The sequence below is a fragment of the Leuresthes tenuis genome, unplaced genomic scaffold, assembly GCF_036924035.1.
Source record: "Leuresthes tenuis unplaced genomic scaffold, fLeuTen1.0.hap1 SCAF_22, whole genome shotgun sequence".
In the NCBI taxonomy this organism is placed as follows: domain Eukaryota; kingdom Metazoa; phylum Chordata; class Actinopteri; order Atheriniformes; family Atherinopsidae; genus Leuresthes; species Leuresthes tenuis.
In genome coordinates, this window is record NW_027325376.1 from 14,125,758 (window position 1) to 14,140,180 (window position 14,423).

The 14,423-nt window shown below is 42.0% G+C and overlaps 1 protein-coding gene across 1 annotated transcript in view; it reads left to right on the forward strand.

Moving 5' to 3' along the window:
- LOC140281591 (dachshund homolog 2-like) overlaps window positions 1-6,240 on the forward strand; it is an 89,077-nt gene extending 82,837 nt beyond the window's left edge. Inside the window, exon 12 of the mRNA XM_072376077.1 lies at window positions 4,254-6,240. Coding sequence (XP_072232178.1) covers window positions 4,254-4,291 — 38 coding nt within the window. The 3' untranslated portion in view covers window positions 4,292-6,240. The remainder of the gene's footprint in view (window positions 1-4,253) is intronic.
- The last annotated feature ends 8,183 nt before the right edge of the window (window positions 6,241-14,423 follow it).

Here is a 14,423-nt window from a genome sequence, read left to right on the forward strand (position 1 = left end):
CAAAAATCCTTCACTCTGTGTGGGGTGAGCTACACGCAGATAGACAGTTTTAAGGTTCTTACAAAGCACTCAAAACCAAATGATTTATTCCTGTGAAAAATTAAGTCTAAATTGATTAGGGAAAAAAAAAAAAAAGATTATAAATGTATTGTATGATGGGACCTCTGCGTGTTTGACAGTGGAGAAAGTTGAGATGAAATTAGGTAGGTTTACGTTAGGGTTATGGAATGCATTATGCCAATGAGGTCCTCACTAGTACAGTACTGATGTGTGTGTGTTAGTATGCATGTGTCATCCTCCTTCCACCAGCTGTGCTCAGTCCTCCCTGACATTGAAAACCTTCACTTGAAACTCTGTGAGTGTATAAATGAATATCTACAGGCACACACATTCTGTGTGTGTGTGTGTGTGTGTGTGTGTGTGTGCTCTCTGTACCTGTAGTCGTGCATTTTAGCGCGTGTTTGATCTACACACTTGTGAGACAGGGAACTCTAATTAGCTCTCACTCCTCTTTAGACCCCTTTTAGATCCCCTCTCTTCTGCAAGCCAAGCACTCCGACAAACACACACACACCTGATTTCATTAATGTTGATTGGCCCAGTAGGACCCCTTTGCTGCTTTGCTCACACACGCACACACACACACACACACACACACACACACACACACAGACAAACACACACACACTCATCCCTCCTGCCATAAAAAGCATTTTGCACCTACGGTGGTTTGCTTGCACACACACACACACACACACACACACACACACACCTCTCCCCTGCCTCTCTCACCTTCCACACTCTTAATTAACGAGTGAGGAGAAAACTGCTGAATGCAAAGAAAGACATCGCATTACAATCAAAAAGAGAGGAGAATAAAGAAGGGAATAAAAACAAATGATCAGCAAGAACGAGTGTTGGACGTCTCCAGAATAACGCGAGGGACGAGGCGGTTAAAAGGAGATTGTCTAACTGGCTGTGTAAAAACACGAGAGAGGTAAAAGAGTTGGAGGCGAAAGGCGAAAATTTTCCAGGAGGGAGGGGGGGGGGGGGGGGGGGGGGGATATAAGAAAACTGAGAATAGAAGAAGAAGGCTGAAAATGAAGAGAAAAGCCTGAAAAAGTTTGGTAAAGAGGTGAGTGAAGGAAAAGGGTAGAGGAGAGAGAAGAGGTAAAAAAAGAAAGAAAGGAGAAGCGAAATGATGAACACTGAGGGGTAGAAGAGGAAAAAAAGCCGATGACATTTAAAAGGTAAAGCAAATGAGAGGGGGGTGAGCTGAGGATGAACAGCCAAGGAGAACCTGCGTCGAGAAGAGAGGGGGGAAGCAAAGAAAGTGAGGTAGAGGATGGAAAGGAGGACAAGGGAAGGAGGCATGAAGTAGCCAAGGGAGGAGTGTGCAGATTCTCTGGGACAGGGCTGAAAAATGTGACCTTGTTCCAAGACCTGGTGACATTTCCTCCACCCAGCTGATAGACTTTTAACAAGGCAGGTCAGCATCATTTTTTAACCAGGACAGCAAACACACACAGCTGGAAGTGTAGTTCACAGTGACAAATGGAGGTGAGAGGGGAAGGGAAACGGGGTTGCCAGGTCACAATGGTAACGGAGAAGAGAAAAAAAAAAAGAGGAAAAGGCCACTGAACTACAGGAGCCCAAGGAAAGGAAAGACAAAAAATGACTATTTTCAGAAAAACAAAGTGTCACAAAGTGCAAATTCGAATGAATGGATCGAATCGATTTATCGCCCAGCCCTGCGTGTGGCCATTACGTCAAAAACGCTCGTTTATTAACGCAAAACGCATGTGGGGGTGGATGAGTGGACCCGATGGGAGGCGCAACGCCAGGGGTGAGACTGAGAGAGTAATCTCAAGAGGGTGTCTCCAAAAGTTTTTTGTTTTTGCCATCCAAAACAGCGGCGACTTGTTCGAGGTTGGAGCATCTATTCCAACCCTCCTTCTGTGTCTGCCGACGCTGCAGCCGTCTCTCCCCTCTTCACGCTCAGACACACAGGACAAATGTGCACGGAAGCAAGGCTGGCTGACTTACATTGACTCAACACTTGCAACAAAACGAGCCTTTAAAAAGGAATTTTTCAGAAAACAAGCGGTGGAGAATGCAGCAACTGCAGGGGCGCTCCGACTATGGAGTAATACGGGCTCAATTTCACTAAGCACAATAATCTTAACCGCCTCTACAGGGAGTGCAGCAGTCTGGCAGCTGATTAGGACGTTTACGGTTAGTAGGACAGGAAAAATGACAGCATTAGGTTGCCTATGTAACGTAGACATGAATATAACGGTATATATACGTAGCTTAAAGCGAGGTTTGAAAGTCGTACTGGTCGTATTTTTGCTTAGTTTCTTGATATCCTTTGATCAAACTAACTTTTAAGCAGCTAACTCACGTCCCAGAGCAAAACCCCGATATCTGAATCCATTCCAAATGTTAGAAAATGAGAATTGTGATTTTAAAGTGACAGAAAAAAAAAAATCAGCGTTGCTTGTGGCGCCGGCGGCACTGAGGCAAACCTCTGAGATGAGTCGATGTTCCGGCGTCTTCATTAGAGGACATGGTTTTAAGGGCAGCAGTGAGGAGTGAAACGCTGCGACCCTTAAGTTCCAGGACAGTTTTTAAACACCGGGCCAAGCCTGCAGCCTAAAAGAAAGAGAGCGAGAGAAGAAAATAAAAAATAAAAAAAAGAGGAGAGGGGACAGGAGAGGACAGAGAGAAGAATGGGACGGTATAAAAATAATATGAGAGTAACAGATAGAGGACAGAAGGAGCAGAAGGGAATTGAGGAGGAGGAGGGGATGCATGTAGAATAGAGGGATGAAAGAGGAGGAGAGGAGGGGTTGGAGTGGATTGTGGAGTGATAAAAATAGGGAAGAGCAGGAGATAAGACGGATGAAAAGGAGGGAAGGCAGCGAATATGAAGGAGGAAACGAGGGGCGAGTGTGAGATGAAAGAAAATTTAAGTTGTTTTTTTTTCTTTTCACCACTCCAACACGTATCTAAGAAAGAAAGAAAGAAAGAACAGAGGTGAAAAGGTAAAAAGATGACAGAGCAGGAGAGGATAAGTAGAAAAGTAGTCGAGGGCAGGAGAAAGAGGAGAGCTGGATGGAAAGAGGAGGGAGGGCAGCTTTATGGTTGCTGTTATGCAGAAATGTAAACACTTTGCAACGTTCGCAGAAAACAATGACACCGCAGGGAGAGGAAGGTGTGTGTGTGTGTGTCTGGTGTGTTTTTAGTGTGTGAAAATCCTCCTGTGTGGGTGGGTGCAGATACAGCACTACAGGGAGGGGAAGGAGAACGACGGAGGTGAAATGAGAGTAAAAAGATTGTAGATGGGAGATTTCTATCATAAACGGATGCAGCTTCAAGGGAGAACAAGATGCAACACTCAGTTAAAACAATACATCCTGTTTAAATAATCATGACGGGGAAATCCACTTCCTGCATGAATATGAACTCATTAAAACTGTATTTTAGAAAGAAGTTAAAGCTGCGACGACTCGCTGTTCTGACGCCGTTTACAACCCCTGAAGATACAGAGTCAACATTCTTGGAGGTTGTTTTACTTTGTGATAGTGAACAAGTAAATGGATCCCAGATATGACACAAAACTACTTCATTTGACAACTGAACATTCTGTAAAACATACCTAGGAAATAAGGTAAACTAAACCACTGATTTAATTTTTTTTTCTTGCATTTCTCAATACCTGCACAAGTCTTCATATGCAAATAAGTCTGCCGCTAAAAGTGCTTACTGAGCACTACCAGCTTTTGCCACCATCACCAAAGTTGTCAATGGAAAGGATTATAGAAGGTAATTCAACTCAGAGTCTGGCAAAAGATGCTGGTAGTTCCCAGTCAGCTGTGTTTAAAGTGCAAACAAAAGGTTGGGAAAGGGAAACATGCAGGTTGACTAAAGAAGATGCCAAAGTGCAGAAAGACCGAAATCTCAAAGCGATGTGCCGGAATATAGAAAATATACAGATATACAAAAGAGAAGAAACACGAATGAGAAAAAAAAAAAAAGCAAATGTTCCCAATAATCGATGATATAGGGTAGATGTGTCGGGTAAAGGACCAGAGGAGAGCTCAATCTGAGTTTAAATCTATGGTGGAACAACCAAATCTCTCAGTTCCAACAACCGTTATGATGTCATTGCACTGTTTCGAGTTGTGTTGATTCTAATCCCCCCCCCCCCCCCCCCCCGCTTGTGTTTTCTTCTTGCGTTTGTAATTCAGAGTCTCGGCCGTTCCTGAAGGCCCCCATGATGTTCTAGAGAGAGGGACTCCGCCTCCAGAAACCACGCCCCCTCCGTCTCCCTCTCTCCTGCACAGATGAACTCCACCAGCCCGTTTCCGCAGCAACCACAGCCTCCACGACCCCCTGGCTCACCATTGCTACGATTTCCCGGGTTCCATCTTGGATGAAAAAGTGACACTTTGCTAGGTTGCTAGGAAACGATGAGACTACTAAGAGACGCACTCCTTTTCTGGACTTATTTTGGGGTCCTCTCTCTACTTTTTCTTTATTCCTATTTTTAGACTAACTTTACTCAATTCATTCCTCTTTTTTTTTTTTAATTCTTCCTTCAGAACTTCTAACACCACCCCTCCCCCCCGGAAAGAGAACAATATTTAATCATTCCTGAGTAGAGGAAAAGGCAACAAAAGGAGGGCACTACGAGGTGAATGGACCAGACCGACAGCATAGCGTCACCTCCACTCCACTTAGAGACTATTTCGTGAAACTGATGCCGGAAGTTTTTACCCGAAGTCCAATTTGATTGGACAGACTTTTACCAGCTGTCCAATGACACGACGGAATCTGCAGGAGCAACTTTTCCGATTAGTCGTGACGAGATGAGTGTGGTTCCGTGAGAAAGGAGGGAAGCGTCAACCCTCCCCGTTTGGACTGCGACTTCAACTCAAGCTCTCCTTCTCGCCGCCGATCCCTTCTGACCGGACGAAATAAGCCGATCAGAAGGAGAGGATCTGAAGGGAAAAATAAAGAAGAAGAAGGAAAAAAAAAAAGAAGAAAATATTGGGAAGGAAATAACTTCAACGAAAAAGGAGGAAAACGACTCGGGAGGCTTTTTTCAGTGCTCTCGCGTTTCATTGATTTCTGTTTTCCATACAGGGACTGAAAAGAATGCATGGGAAAACTTCTGTTGTCATTTGGCTTATCTTAACTCTCCTTACTTCCGACCCTTTCTCTTCCCCTTCGAAACTCTTCTTCACTGTTTTTTGCTTCATTTCAACCCCCCTTTTTTCATTTGTCCCGTGAACAAAAACGACTGTTCCTCCTTCAAGACATCAAATTTCTTCTTTTTTTTTGGTTTTTTGCATGATTCCCACCTTGCTTTCACCCCTCTTAATCAACATGTATTCCTTATCCTTCCATTTTCTCGTCTCCTCTCTATAAAAAGGAGGAATTGCTCTGAAAATGTTGGATGCAGCTTTTCAATGTCATTTTCTATTACCCTTGAGTAACTGTGGAATCAGTTTCTGAAATGCAAAATTTAAAAGAAAAAAAAAACAAAAGAAAGAAAAAAAAAAGAAAGAAAAACAAACCATTTTTTACTACAAAAAGGAATCATTTTTAGACACAGTATCATCCTAAAAAGGTATGTTGAATTCTCTCTTCCTTCATGTTGGACCTTTTCACGTTTCGATCCTCGTTCCTGAGATCAGGAAGAAGTAGTTCCAGTTTCTGGTGTTTGTCGACTTAAAGCTACAGAACACTTTTTTTAAAAAAAACTGCCCAAACTGTAGAAAACCGAAATCTTCAATTCTACAATTATTTTTTTTTTGGTTGGATTTGCAAAGAATATTTATAGAAAAACTAAAATCAGTAATTGTTTGAAGGTGATAAAACGTACCGCAGGTGTAGATATCAAGCGCTCCTCAAATGCCAAACACCAGAAACCTTTCGTTTTCCCTGATTTTCTGACCTACTAAGAGTGCAGACTTGTTGTGTTGAAGTTCTGTTTATCCCACTGCGTGTTTTGTTTATTTGTTGATTACTATTTGAAATGTGTACGGGAGGAATGAGGGAGGGAGAAGACGGGGTGGGCGGGGCTTGGGCTTAAAGGGATATTCTGTGTAGATAGAGACGACATTCAGCGTTTTCTTGTTTTTTTTTTTGTTCTTTTTCCTCCTGATGATCTCTTAGTCTGTCACTGTTCTCTGGGTTTGAGCTGACTGCAAATATACAGTATTATAATGACTGCTGTCTTGTGGTGCTTTAAACTATCGAGTAATGGCATTCTAGAAAAAAATAGTAATATAAGTAATACACATCTCTTGGAAACCAACGCAGTAACGTTTTGTCTGAAGGCAATCTCTGTTCAGTTTGCACGCAATTAAGGTTTTTTTTCCTTTTTTTGTTTATAAACCAGCTCTGGTTCGGTGCTAAAGTGAAAAACCGGTGATACCATAGATCTGGGGACGGGGTTATGGAGACCGACCAGACCGGTTGAAATGTTGTGACCGCCATGTTTAAAAACATTCAAATTAGCTTTTGGTCTGCTTAATTCAAGAAAGAACAATAAATGAAAAAAAAAACAAAAACTGAGCCTTAATATAGATGTAGAAGAACGGAGCTCGGTGTTCCTCTCATTGTCCTGCTGTTTGATGTTTTGTATCGCCTGTTGCTTTTGTGAATGCTGCCACATTGTGGCATTCACAATTACTTCTGGAGCTTTACTTCTAACAGGGTTTTACAGCAACATTTATCTACATTGTCTGGGGTTTTAAAATGGTCAGCTGGCGTTTATAGACCCCAACCAGCTATAATTTCTAGTTTGATAACCCTTTAACAGTCAGCATTTGGAAACACCAGTCAAGGTTTTGAGGTGCATTCACAAACTAACTGTAACGGCGTCTATAACTTAAACTGGTGATATTAACACACACACACACACACACTGGAAAAACAGGACAAACAAAGGTAACCTGCTGTTTTTGTGAAGATTAAACGTCCCCCTACACTGTGGTCCTCTACAACAATTCGGAAAACAATGGAAGCGGGGTCAAAATGTGCATTAAAGGGATGTAATAACGTGAATCTGGGGTCTCTCTTAGAACTGGCTCTTGTGCCAGCCCTGAATCAGGACCGGAACTGCTCGGGTCAAAAAGTGATACAAGTTAGCAAGCCAACAAGCTAGTGTGGACACTTGTGTTATAGGCTGGGAATTTGCATGCCTGATGACTCGGGATGGGAAAAAAGAAACACGCCATCAGCGTAAGACTGCCTCTACTGGTCACCCACATCATCCCAGCTTTTCCAACGCACAGTGTTCATTTGAAGAAAACGGCGTGCTAAAAACACGTATCCTTAATTAAAAGCCAGTATATTCCTGGCCTTCCTCTAGCTTTTCTAATTCAACGGACCCATTCTATCAGATGATCCTCCTTCTCTGCCTTCTTCAGTTGTCTATAAACTTGATCCTTTATTAAAGGATTTTCTTGTTCTTTGATTCTCACAATACTTGAAGATCATCTAGTTTTAGCTCCAAATGCCCCCTCTCCTCTTTAATTTTTTCTGGCGTTTGGTGTCCATGACAACAAAATCTCGAAAGTACCTAGCCTACATCTCCACTTTAACCAAAGTTTATGATAAACTGGCTTTACCCCAGCGTTTTGTTTTATCCGTTCGGTCTACTTTTTCTCTGCCATATTTTTCCACCAGGAGCACCAAACAGAGGGGACTTGCCCTCATAGTAAAAATGGGAACTACTCAACCTGACAGCAGCAGTGCAGATACAAGTTCATGTATGGCACAACCCGTCTGAGACAACAGAACCATGAATATCCCATTCTGGTGTAAGTGACACTGTTAGAGGGAGTCCAGTTACAGGCCGCTTTAAGGCTAAACAAGGGATGATTTTCAGAAGGACATCTGTCAGAGGGTTCAGGGAGACTATCAGCCCTGCAGGGCTTCTGCGTAATCCGCTGCGACTCACTTTCTTTTTAACGCAGTTTGAGCTTTGTCACAATCATATTGTTAGAATTATTTTCATGTACGGTCCATTCCCCTAAATGGGATCTTCTTCAACAGGTGATCGGGACACAGAGACTGCGAAGACAGTCCTGGTTACCACGGTGACATGGTTAGTGAGTTTAGTGATGCATGCTGTTGTTGTGATATACTGATGTGTGACTCACTAATGTGAGCATAAATGCGCTCCAGTCAAATTGGAAGAGCAGAAACAAACAACCAATGCCAAAAACACAGGTAAGGTCATTCAGAAGCACTGTCGGCTGAAACTGAACATGTCTGTCGTGAAACTAAGAATTTATTAAGCACTATGAAATGGTGTTTTATGGTTTAATCGTTTAATTAAAGAGCCAATGAGAATTTACACACACAGAAGTTTATTCCAATCTTGTGACTGCCAACTGCAGATAGACCTCTTCTTCCATCCACAAGAGTCGCCCCCTGCTGGCTGTCAGACAGAATGTTGGCTTACAGGATTTCCAAATTAGCTTCACTTTTAAAACCAGAGCCACTTTATAGCATCTATGGTCCTCACTGCTTACATGTTGCCTCGTTAGCATTAAAAACTATTAATCAGCCATTGAAAGAAGCCCCCCCAAACAATGTGTTTTAACCCATCAATGCAGCATAACAGTGAGCTTCTTCTTTTTTTTTTTTGAAGCTCTTCAGCAGCAGAAGCCAATGACTACACACAGACAGGGTTGTCTTAGTCTAAAACACCATTTGTTGCCAAACTTATCACCATCCTTTCATTCCAACCTGACATTTTATATATATATAGTATATATATATTCACATTCTCAAATGCACATAAGCCTATAAACACAACGTCAGACGGGCACTTAGGTATTTCAGTAATGCACGGGATGAAGACACACAGAAAGAAGCCTGAGAGTAAACACCAACACGTGGTCCATGTTCCATTTAGACTGTATATTTACTTTGCATTATGAGGTTAATGAGGTGAGGCCTTTCCCTCTCTCCCTCACCCTCTCTTTAATGGATCTTTACCCATCTCTCTCTTCCATGTTTGTCTTTTATTCATTCTCACTGCTGTCACTCGCCTTTTTTTTTTCTTTCCTTCCTCTGTTTTCCTTTTCCTCTCTTTAACAATCACTCCCTCTGTCACTCTTTTGACCTTTGCTTTTCATTTTTCCATCCTCCACTTCATCTTCTGTCTCTTTCTGTCTCTCCATCTCTCTCCGTTTACCAAATAGCTGATGTCACTTTTTCCATTTCCCCCTAATGGAGGCAGAAACACTGAGCGATGGACGGTGAGGAAAAACAGCCAAATATGAAGAAGGATAGATAGAAAGCGAAGAAGGCAACGAGGAGGGATGAAAAGGTTCCAGCGCGGGAGAAGAGATTGAAGAATCTGCGGGTCGACGTGGCACAAAAAGGAAAGAAATGGGATGATGGAGGGAATCAGGGAAGGAAATCAGTAAAAAGGCAAAGCAGGGGAACTGATGGACGGAAGGGGGGGGGGGTGTAACATACCAAAGAAATAATGTTCATGTGAAGATTGACAGAGAAAGGTAAGAAAACACAGAGAGAAACCTCACAAGAACATTAAAAGATTAAAAATCTGTATAATCTGTAAAATCTAACCCTCACCCACAAAAAAAAAAAAGACCCCACTCTGATACATGAGGCTGTTAGAAATGCAGCAAAACGGATTTATGAAGAACACTTAAAATGTAATTATGTCTCTTGGACTGTTGAGCAGCTTCCTTGCAAACCCACCGAGCAGTTACCGAAGTCTTAAAGTGATCGTGTCACATCAGAGCCGCTGCTGCACAGCTTTGAGCAAACAGAGACGACACGCGCTTCGCTCGTCCTATTGAGATCTCTCACTCATACCAATCAGACGGAGCTTTTTCATACCCGGGTTCTAGCACAAAATTAAATGCTGCATATTCTGCAGAGATTTATTCCTTTTTTCCCCATCACTTTCATGCTTTCCCATCTAAAATTTCAAACCTCGGTCCCACAGGCAAGGAAGAAGTTGGACACTCGATATTTGATTTTTAAGACAATGTTGTGATTATGACAGAGACAGGCTGGAGTTATTATCAATATTATAATACAATCAAATATTTAAAACAGAAATGCTTTAAGACATTAACTTAAGCTCGATTTCGATCTCACAAATAATCTATGTTTGATGGGAGATCGTACTGCTATAAAAGCAGGGGGAGAAAAAAAAAACACCTTTCAAAAAAAGGGCTCAAGTACCACAGAAGAAGAGCTGCCGAGGTAAAGGAGCAAGGATGTACTTGTATGGAGCAGTTCAAGTGCAATTATTTCTTTTTTTCTTCAAGTGTTGTGGGGAGGCAAGTTTAAGGGTGTCGAAGCCACGAATAAGGACTGAAAGTCATCTGGTTTGGAAAAATTAACTAAGAAACAACATACCGTGAATAAAATGAGCACGCCTAAGGAGGCCAGATCAAAACGTAAGTGATCCAAATAACCTGGACGTGGATATAGTTAGCACGCACACCATAAAAGGAATGCTAAGACCAGGAGGGTTTCTTTCAAATTAAACTGAAAATGGACTTTAATGAGATGCAGAGCATGAAGTGCTGGGTGCGTAGTTTGTCAGCCTGTTCGCTACTTTGGTTTTTCCAACTCTCTCTGCAAAAGTAAAGAATTTTCAATGTATTCAAGGCAAAGCCAAGAGGGGGGGCAAATGGACGGTGGAGTTTTGCAAACCTAGCGAGGAAAACAGGGATTCCAATGGGACAGAATGGGCCTCCGGTTATCTCGCCTCTGCCAATCGGAAGATCAGTTGCTCGCATCCATCGGTGTGTGATGTGGAATAGAAGAAAAGGCACCGAATAGCTTTAACACTGTATGGTCTAAAACATGCTGTATAACGGTGTGTGTGTGAATGGGTGAATGTGGCTTGTTGTGTAAAAGCGTTTAAGTGCTAAACAGTCTATTTACCATTTAAGTCATGCCACTACCATCAGTGAGTTAAAAATAAATGTCTAATTAAGGCCTGTGCAGTAGAGGTAAATAAAGGCTTTTGTCTTTATTTGAGGAATTAAGGAAGGCTTTTTCTTAAGAAAAATTTTCAAATCGTTGCAGCTTTAGACTAAAACTTGAGGACCTTTTTGCTTTTCCGTGTTACAGTATGGATGGTTACACATTTAATAGTAATCTGTAGTTTAATAAGCGCTGAAAATGCTTTGAAAATACAATTTGTTGGAGCTGCGGTGGAAACGGAGGGATGGAAATGTAAAAGAAACTGAATGAAACAATGTGGGGATGGAAAGAATATGCAAAGAGAACAGAAATATTCCCAGACAGAGACCAGGCTGTTAAAAACGCACACACACACACACACACACGTTGCGCCGTCATTAGTCTTCATTAGAGTCTTTATGAGGAAAATTAGAAAGGGAGTTTCCTCCCAAACTGAACCCTGGGGTCCAACCTGCCTGCCAGTGTGTGTATGTGTGTAATTGTAGTTAATTTCTACATGGGGTTATGAAAAAAGATGAAAGGAGAAGTGTGTGTGTGTGTGTGTGTTGTCCTCTAAGTAAGTACGATACAAGCGTGCACACTTTCCTAATGAACCCGTGTGTTGTCAGAGTGAGGTGCGAGTAAATGAAGGGGAGAAATTACAGAATATAAAACAAAGAAAGGTGAGTGACGTAAAACATAAGGATCGACAGGATTTTAAATCAGCAGCTACATTCTGAAACAAACTAAAACGAGAGGAAAACTATTCTAATGAAAGAATAAAAATCGATGCCAGTCACTGGCATTAGCAGCAGGGATGGGGCGACGTGGAAGAAGATGTCAGAATGGAGTCATCAGTGACAAAAGCTGATTTCATCATAGTTGATCGATAAGGTTATACTGACACAATGAGGTGGTAAAGAAGCACCACCTGCTGCTTTAACAGCTAAAATCAGACTAAAAAAAAGCCAGGGAAGGATGACAAACGCCCGGCTGAAGAAGACGACCCGACCCTCGAGCACGTGATATCAAAGCTTCGTCTCAACTCAGAACGGGTGAAGCAAGTGCAAACACTCGACTTTGACTGCCAGGAGCAGGGATTTTGGGCTTTGTTGCACCTTTTGGAGCCGACACACAATGACCCGTCGTGAAGAGATTGAATTGAAAGGAAGTGGCGGGACAGCTCCGTCATAGGATGCGTTCCACGTTGCCACAGAAACCGTGTGACAGAAATGTGCATCCCTGAGTAACCATCTGACACAAACATTTGCACCGCGGCCAAACGGAATATGAAAGCAACAGCAGAGAGCAGCCACCTTAACAAATGACTGTTATGCTCGGTGGCAGTTTTTTTATTTTCTTCACATGAAAAAAAATGAAGAAGAAAAAGACTCACTATCATAGAGAAAAACTTGTTTATGTTTGACGTTAAAATTTGTCATAGATGCGACAAACTGCTCTAAAATCATTTCTGTGCATGGTCTGAAGAACGTAAAACACCTGCACACATTCTGCACATTGTGTGTGGAAAAGGTGAAGGTTTTTCCTTCTTTTCTTTCCTCTCCGATGCGTCCGTTTACTGAATTATGGAAACGTGGCTGACGGACGAGCGCTGCCTGGATCAGCTGTCTGACAAGTGTCTAGTTCCATCAGCTGTGTTACTCAATGAAATCACTTGACTGACTTCCAGTCTCTCCTCCTTTACCGACTGGTGTCTGACCAATCAGAGGCTGCCGTTGGCGGGACATTTAATATGGTAGAAACTGGAAAAGGGGCCATTTTTTCCCCCCATACAGGCTGATTTAAATTGCCTTATTTACGCCCCTTGGTTCAGACTTAAAATTAGGTAAAATGATGAGGAATAAAGACTGAATACAAAGAATGTCCTTTTTCTTTTTTAGTGTGGGTGGGTGTGTCGTCAGTCCCAACACAAAGTGTGTTTGTGTGTCCTGCCCTCGTGCCGATGGCTTCTTGTTATCATCCGTAAGCGGTGCTTACCATACCTGGCAGGGCCCAGAGTGGCGATGTTAATTTGTTGGTGCTCAACTGTGACCTGATGAATTAATCACTTTCCAAAAATGCCTCAACTTCCCAAACTTTCCATGCTGCTTTTTTTTTTTGGCCACTTTTCACTAAACTTCTTTCCTCAAAAATCCTCCGGGCAGCACGATGACTGCTATAGACAATACTGACTTTATTAAAAACAGATATGAATAAAGATGTGACTTGAGCTGACTGACAAAAGATTTTTTTCCCCTCACGATTGTGATCTTTTTTTTTTTGGTCATTACTTCTCCGTCTCCTTCTTTTAATGAGAGCTGAGCGCAAAAAACAATTAATCATTTCTATATTAAAACCAAATTTTGAAAGAGCGCAATTTCCTAAATGGAAAAAGATTCCATTTTTTAAACTTGCACGACAACCGCTGCTTCATTTACTCTGTTGAAGCTAATAACTAATTAATGTTGACCTGACAGCTATATGAAAATCACGCTGTCAACTTATCCATTTCTGTATCTGATTTCAGTGAATCAAGCGTTTTAATTTCAGCTCTTCTAAGACAAATGACCTTCAACTTCCAGTGTTGAACAGTCATTTGCACAAAATTGTGTTTCATGCAGTCAAAACTACATGAAAATAAGAAATGCCGTCTATTAGTAATAGTGGAATAAGTACATCTGCTGTATGAAGTTTTATTGAGCGTTTGAGTTAGCCTTGAGGGCTACAGGCCAAATGGGGTGAAATGGAGGAGTTGAAGCCAATTTTATGATGATGGAAGTATCATCTAATTCAGTTGCCAGTGTGCTTTTGGAAAATTCTACTAAGAAGAGAGGAGTTAGGCGATCCCACCACTATGTTATGAGAGCCATCTTATGATAAGAGAGCAGGAGATACTCATTTGCAATAATACTATTTGAGGCTACGCATTCTAAAAAACAGGATTTGCCCAGAGTATTTCTTCACAATTCTAAATGTTAACTAGTCATAAATTAGATTTCTATGGTCGCGTCATTATGATGGTGTGCATCCTCGGGTAAAAACACCAACTGCATCTGGTGGTCCTGTTAGGACATAAAACACACCGCGATGTGAGGAAAGCCAGCAACACGGAGAGAGCAGCAGGAAACACATTTTCCATTGATTGGTTGTCCTGGAAGTATCTATTGTGGCCTGCTCCCGGAGTCCGATGTTTGTGCCTCTGCTGCTGAAGTGATGAAACGCCACCTCATTCTCCTTTTCTCCACGTCTCTCAACACTCCTTTGCTTTGTACTTCTCCCTTTCAATTTTACCCATATGTATCCACAATCATATACATAAAGGAAAAAGATATGCACACACGTATCCCCTCATCTCCCCCTTTCACTCACACAATAAACACTTGTCATTGGTCGGCACCATTCGTTTATTCTTGCCGAAGCGAGGGATTTGTTTTTGTTCCTCC